Source organism: Ostrea edulis, chromosome 1 (assembly GCF_947568905.1).
Source record: "Ostrea edulis chromosome 1, xbOstEdul1.1, whole genome shotgun sequence".
In the NCBI taxonomy this organism is placed as follows: Eukaryota; Metazoa; Mollusca; class Bivalvia; order Ostreida; family Ostreidae; genus Ostrea; species Ostrea edulis.
Genome location: NC_079164.1, coordinates 44346546 through 44354117, shown reverse-complemented (window position 1 = coordinate 44354117; position 7572 = coordinate 44346546). Strand labels below are relative to the sequence as shown.

At 35.1% G+C, this 7572-nt stretch overlaps 2 protein-coding genes across 4 annotated transcripts in view; both read left to right on the top strand.

The window, feature by feature from the left end:
- Positions 1-3031: 3031 nt before the first annotated feature.
- LOC125670017 (uncharacterized) lies at positions 3032-5497 on the top strand. Its single transcript, XM_048904911.2, has 4 exons — positions 3032-3124; positions 4245-4340; positions 4464-4548; positions 4824-5497. Exons 1-4 carry the CDS (start codon positions 3032-3034, stop codon positions 5495-5497), a joined length of 948 nt encoding a protein of 315 aa, XP_048760868.1.
- A 1597-nt stretch (positions 5498-7094) lies between these two features.
- The window catches only part of LOC125653880 (ATP-dependent DNA helicase Q4-like), a 200442-nt gene continuing 199964 nt past the window's right edge, over positions 7095-7572 (top strand). For all 3 annotated transcript variants that reach the window (XM_048883566.2, XM_056150184.1, XM_056150179.1), the window contains exon 1: positions 7095-7192. The gene's annotated coding sequence lies outside the window, so the exon portion shown is untranslated. The remainder of the gene's footprint in view (positions 7193-7572) is intronic.

Below are 7572 nucleotides of genomic sequence, written 5' to 3'. Positions count from 1 at the left end.
TGGTTCTACATCTAACCCTGAAACAATAAATGTAGGTACTTCCTAGGGTTCTGTATTGAGGCCAAATCTGTTTCTCCTGTACGTCGATAGTATTTGTGATGACTTATCTAATAGTACGCTTTGCTGCTAATACTTTCTTATATGCTACTGTAGATAATGATGCTGCAAGAGTGACATACTTACCTAACAAGTGATTTAGAGCGTATTGATGACTGGTGAATTCAATCCTACACGTGTTTGTATACAGTAACCTTGATCTGTGCTTGCTGTCCAGTCCCATTTACTTATTTTGTGAACACTGGTAGATATTGTTTGTACATTTTAAAACGGAAATATTATAGATACAGCCGTGTTGCTGTCAATGATATATTATGATCATGCACGCATTTACAATATAGTGCACATAATATACAAAAGAAAACAATTTATAGTCAGTGATATATATATAACAAAAAAATATTCTGCTTCTATTCAAAACATTATTCAAATTCAACGTCATACTCGATTTCATATTGTTGATAAAGTTATGTAGGCCCTATACAATAGTCTTTCTTTCTTTTTTTAAACATTGAATCTAAAATTAATCAAATCCCATGGGTAACAACCATTAGTGAGGGCAATGGCAGCTTAGAGTTATTTCCCACTGCCATGTAGTACTTTTTGTGTTTACACCCACCCAGTAAATTCCAAATTTACAATATGACACCTTACAAGAAATTTTCATTTGTAAAGAGATGTCGTAGCCATCTTTAAGTGCATGAAGTACATGTACCACAAATGGCGCTCAGAGCATTCTTTGTCGTGTCAAAGTCTTCTGTGACACGTGACTCCGATTATTCAAAAGGTCCATCATTTGTACCCTGGTAGAATGCAAACCATTACTTTTTTTAATGTCCTGCTTATGATAATTATAGATATGAACTTGCTTATAATATAAAAACAATGACCTCTGACATGCGTATCCACAAATCTTTTATTTTTGGAAATCCGGGTATTGATTTTGACATCAATAAGAAACGTTTTGAACTTGTGCATGGATTTATTGCACTTACCAAAAGATTTAAGTGATCTTCATATATATTAAATGCATATTAAATGCACTTTATGTTAAGAATGTATATAACCGGTACCACTACTGTTTTTTATTGTATATAATGCACTGAATTGTGCCATGTGCCAGTGTTATACAGTTGTTAATCTTTTTTTCTTTTCTTATATACACGTAGACCCCAGATTAATCACAGCTGTTTTACATATCATGTTTGATCATTAGTGAGAGGGCTCATATAGGCTAAGCCTGTTGCCCAACCCCATCAAATTATTGGATAAATATTGTTTAAATAAAATTCATGTAGAAATGTTTAACTAGATATTTGAAATTGATAAACTTCACACCCGGGGTGTCTCAGTAACGGGGAAAATTCTCTCTCTCTCTCTCTCTCTCTCTCTCTCTCTCTCTCTGTGTGTGTGTGTGTGTTACCAAACAAAAATACAGTGGTCAATTCAATCGTTAATCTGAAAATATCTTGATATTTGTCACCATCATGTTTGGAAATATAGGTGGCTGTGTTTAATATTGTCATGCGGTCCGATTTTTTCAGGACTTGCATGTGCCCAACCCCTACGTATTATGGTAACATAGTTTTTAAAACCCCAACCCGGCCACTGCTTTGAAAAGACAATACCCGTTTTTATACTCAAGTGGGTCGTCCTACGCAAATTACTGACATCAAGTATTGGCAATTAATGATGATTATGCTTATAGAGAGTAAGAAGACTAACTGATAAATGATAAACACACGAAATGCAGTGCTCGGTACACACGTACATGTAATTTAATTTCTTTGTCATATAGGATCTGGATGTAAACGTGGGGGAAATATGTTATTTTTCTTCTTGACGATAAAATTCTAAAAAAAAAAAAAAATAAAAAAAAATAGATGTTCGGTTTGCTTCATAATCAATTATATTCTACGACGTTTGTCTGGTTGTTTATACAATAATGAACGGTCGTAGGATCGACGTGCATGAACAAAACACACAGAATAACGGAACAATTGGTACAATACTTAGTAAATGACATGCATAACTTTGTGAGTTAAAGTGCATCGTTTGTAAATATATCAATAGTTGATATTCCGTGTTTACAATTTTACTTCCCCGGCCATTTGGACCGTTGGACTCAAATACATATCCCCAGAGACATATGTATATAACACAAGAGTTATATATGTCTCAGAAATCTCGAAGACAATGATTTGTAAAAATGGTTGAATACGGTATTGAAAACGAATAGTAATTTCCATTTAGTATGTTACTGCTCATGAGACTTATAGAAATATTATTGGTACAAACCTCAAACGCTTAAAAGGTGTCAACAATATCAATGTAATTTCCAATCACGGTAAAAATATTTCTAACGGCTTTGAACTCAAGAAAAACTCATGATAATTGTCAATCTCTGTTTTATTTGATGTACACTACCCTATTTGTTTTATTTGTTTTTGGGATGTGTTATAAAAATTCTGTCGTACTAGGGTGAGAGTTTTAAGATATTGAAATCAAAAAAGGTAAACTATCACACAACTGCAGTATTGCTTCCTCGTTATGCCCTCATTATAAATGTTTGTACAATATTCCAATCACGACTGGTCTAAATCAGCTGTAATTAAATGTCAATGTACATGTCATTATATCTCAATGAAAACAAGTCCTTACATTCATCAAAGGCAGGTAATAATTAAACCAAGGAAAACAACGAAGATCAACACCACGAGTATAAATCTAAGGTGAGAAACAATGTATCGATGTCAGGGAGCTAATTAGTGTGTCGAACTGGTCATCGGAGACTCGACCGGACATCACCACAGTACTAACTGTATCGTAACGGGTGACAAATACTACTCCATTGAACGGTACTTATGAAATGTCTTCCAAAATACTTTAAATACGGCGCACTGTTTCTTGTTCAGCACAATCCTCCTCTCCTCTCCGCAAATATACAACCTCCTGTAGACTCGCAAGATATAGAATGGATGCTCCCAGAGAAAAGAAATCCATTGGCGGAAAACTGATGAAGCATTTTTCTGCACGTGGTGGTGCCATCCCAATGGTCAACAAGAAGGTATAGACAGATTTTTCATGACCAAAATATACATATACTTTTAAAATGATTCTAACGGCTATCTGCACTAAGGGGTCAAAAGTATTTCTGCACTTTTAAATCTTTTAAATGGTTCACGATGTTTGAAAAAAAAAAATCATTTTTGATGTTAAACATTAAAAATATAACTGATTTTATGTTGACAGCCAAATGTTTGACCTTCTGAACGCAAGAATAAAGGCAATAGTTTAGCCTTAAATCTCTGATATGTAAATAAAGATTCGAGTCTTTTCATGTAAACAAACAAACCAGTGAAATATTAATTTTGTAATATAAAGCATCTTAATTTTGCATACTCACAAATTTGAACTTTTAGATGACACATTTTACCCAAAGAATGCTTGAAATGTAAAAGATATAATAAACTTAGATCGATATCCATTTCTTTTGAAAATTTCGTAAACAATAACATACCACAACCTTTGTTTACAAAACAAATAATAAACTCTCTAAAATGAGCTTCTGTGATAATGTATAACCTTAATTTTTATGTGAAATCCTTTAAACACACCAGACAATAGATTTTGATCATTAAAAGTGGAAAACAAAATTTTGGGGAAAATTGTGAATCAGTCCCTTTATATATTCATTACAACTTTCATATTTTAAAAACCTTACCAAAATTTTATATAATAAATGTTACCATTATGACATTGTTAGAATTCACTCAAGATTCATGACAAATGTTACTTTTAGTGTTATTTTATATATTTTTTGCGGGTCGATTTATGAATTACAAGGTAGACTTTTTTGTACTGCTAATTAATTAATAGGAAATGTGTATAAGACTAAGTTCAAATAAAGTTCTTACGACATGATTAAAAACAAACAAACAACAATAACAGATTTAAATCTAGGTGATTATGCATGATTTGTGAACTTTTTATAATGATGACTGCAGTAGAAATATTTTTATCAGTGCTTTAAAAGTTGTATTATTCAATGAATAATATGGTGAAAATTAGCAGTGCAGAAATACTTTTGACCCTTGAGAGTATATCCCGAATTTCTTTCGTGTAAATCATAATCGGGGTAGAAGTTCAAAGATATATATGATTTTTTGACTTTTGATTTCATTTAGGCCAGCAAACCAGTCACAGAAAAGCGACGAAGAGATCGAATCAACAAATGTCTCGTACAACTGAAGAACATCGTTATGAGGGCCACTGGCAAAGATGTAAGCATTCTTTAAAATAAACTTAACTACCGCAATACTAAATTTCCATATCATATACTACTCTTCATGCTCACCAATGTGTAAAGTCTAACATTGTACATGTTCATTTTAATTTTTTCGTAGGAAAAACGATTTGCAAAAATGGAGAAAGTTGACATTTTGGAAATGACAATTGGACACCTGATTGAAATGCATCAGCAAAATCTCGGTAATTTTTCTTACCATACATTTTCATAAGATAAAATTTAAGCTTGTGATTTTGAAAAAAAAACGTTTTGTGGGAGTTTTTTTTATGCATAAAACATTTTTTATATGTTAAATAAAGGCAGATGTGACGAGGTACCTACTCTTTGCATACCTCTTTGTGGGACCATGTTCTCTACACATGCTGTGAGTATTTATGTAAATGAAGACGTTATAAAGGAGTTATATTTGCCTTTAAAAGATGATTTTTTTTAAAAACAAAATATTTCGGTATTTTAGGTAAACGTTTTGTGGACCACTGGGGTATAACCACGCCTGTCTCTGGAAACCCGTCAGATCCTTTTGGATACACGAGAAGAAACAACGCCATGGATAACCTACAGCAAGGTCACGCAAACCAGGACCTTTATCCGGGACACGCCTTCCCCTCCTCTGCTTACAAATGTGGATACAGCGGCGAAAAAGCCATCATGGACGTCAACTTCAATGCTGACGACGCCATGGAATCAGGTAGCGTCATGTGTGGCTCTGCCTCCCGTGTTTTCGTCTTTGCGGATGGCAACTCCACTGCAAGAAGTGGAGGAAACACATCTTTTCATTGCAACGATTCATCAAAGGAATGGAACCGTCTTCTATATACAGGCGAACCATTGATGACATCCACTCCAGTCGACGCTAGTGCTGTTAAGCCAGTCAGCACTTCTACACCACATGGCGGAACATCCCTACCCAAAGGATTCCTTTCGCCAGAAGAGATGCTCATGTATGGAGGATACAATATTAATCTCAACACCTCCCCTAATCTACGTGTCCGTCTATTTAGCAGTAGCGAGGCGTCGTCCGACGGAAGTTTGGTGAGAAAATCTTGTTCCACGACATCTGCTACAGGATCATCTTCAGCCGGAGCCAGCGACGGATCAGACGGAGAGAACGGACTCTGGAGGCCCTGGTGATAAGGCACGGGCTATACAATAACATTAGATCTATAAGAACAATAGATTTAATAATGTATATATATTTGTACATATTATTTATTATCAGTTTGTAACCTTTTGAGCAATCGTTAATGTTGCGAAAACAAATAAACATACTCAGATATGTAATAGATGTTTTTTCTACATACCTTTGGAAATCGTGCGGATCAATGTACCGCTACACTTCGTAAAAACTTGCTTTTGTGGGATAAAGCGATATCGTTAAAAGCCACCATTTTCTTATATAGATCTAGCTAATTGAATAACTAGTCATGTTGTGTACATCTGAAAACATACGAAATTTCGCACTCTATCGGGTTCAACCCGTGCTTGCTTGGGTAATTCTGAGATGCAGTGTGAATCAAAATGGTTTGTAAGGATTAAAATTGGCTCATGCATATTATGGTGCTTCAGGACAAAATGCAAATTTTCTGTGTTTTGAAGAAATAATTTTAGGTTCCAATTAAAAGAACTGCGCGTTTTGGAAACAACTGAAAATGATTCCGTATCTGTGAACAGATGCACGTTTGTGCCGTTACGTACGAAGATGCAAAATGAATAGACAAACGAATAGACAAATAGAATAATAACGATAAGGGGACACTGTCATAATTTGAAATGCATCGCATTTCAAGAAAGTTGAGATATATTGAGTCTAATTCTCATAACTTGATTATATACAGCCCAGTGGTAAATCATGGTCGTGTTTTTCTCAACAGAATTAGAAGAATCAACAAAGTTGCAGTCTCCGATTTTTTTTAACCCACCCCCAAATAGATAAATAATAAATAATAATAAATACATGTAGATTTAAAAATATTGGAGAGGGTACACTATTGCAGCTGAAATTGAATAAAACACTTAATTAAGCAAATAAGTACAGTAAGAGACTGGGGCCATCTAGAAGAAATAGTGAAATCACCATTTGTTGAATGCTTCAAACGACTAATTTAATTCATCTCTTCTTTTTTCAATACTATTCTTGCAAACCAGTAAAACTGTAGCTCGTGAAACCAGTAAAACTGTAGCTCATGAAACCAGTAAAACTGTAGCTCGCAGGGGCGGATCCAGGAATTGCGGTTACGGGGGGCGCCACTTTATGAGGCAGGGGGTCTGGGGGCGAAGCCCTGGTGGGGGCCCAGGGGGCGAAGCCCCCCGATTTTACAGAATTTGTAGGGCTTGAAATATATCTCCTATTTAGTCTTTTGTACTATTTTCTTTCATTTTTTAAGAGGTGAAATTAATAAAATTACGCAAATTTTAAGGGTTTTTAGAAAAAATTAAGTTCTCCCAATAAAGTAATTCAAGAAATCAATAGATTTTGTCATTTGATTCTTTGGGAGTGGAAGAAATTATTGCTTCTTACATTGTTTAGTACATTTTTCTAAACAAGATACCACGATTTACTTTAAGTTTGAAAATTTTAGGGGGGGGCGGGGGGGGGGGGGGGGGGGGGCGCCAGCTGCGCCCTCCTTAAATCCGCCACTGGCTCGATAGACCAGAGACCATCAAAAGTTTTTCTCCCAGAGGAGATTCCACAAATGACACCAACCTTTTAGAATCGGGATCGATGTTCAGGAAAAAGATATGACGCAAAATTGCGGGAAGAAATCACATTCACAACATTATCATCTAGTATTTACCCCAATGATGATTGGAACCATGGTTATTACGGTATACTGCGTGTCCAGATCAGTTATTGATTTTAGAAATGCACCAATGGGATACGTTTTCAATATTGTAAAATGTCTTAATTGGGGTTTTGTACCCATAAGACGAAAAAGTATCATTTAGCTGCCACATTGAACCTGACAACCTTCGGTATCCGATATATAGTCATATCTACTGTACATTTTAAAATCGTCATATATCATTTTTAACACCGAACAACTAAGTGGGACAGTTTTACTCTGACTTTGGGTTGCTGGAGTTTGTTAGGTTTTACTCGTCATTCATTTTAACATTCGAGAGGTATGATCTAGAGACACATATTATATTCATAATATAATGAGGGCGGTTGGTGAGTGAAGGGTACCGTTGGCGTGTGAAGGGTA

Bases quoted from the DNA above. Each gene is read 5' to 3' on its own strand.
- LOC125670017 (XM_048904911.2), top strand. From the start codon at position 3,032: ATGGATGCTCCCAGAGAAAAGAAATCCATTGGCGGAAAACTGATGAAG. The intron at 4,341-4,463 runs GTAAGCATTCTT...ATTTTTTCGTAG, and splicing joins TGAGGGCCACTGGCAAAGAT to GAAAAACGATTTGCAAAAAT. The intron at 4,549-4,823 runs GTAATTTTTCTT...TCGGTATTTTAG, and splicing joins AATGCATCAGCAAAATCTCG to GTAAACGTTTTGTGGACCAC.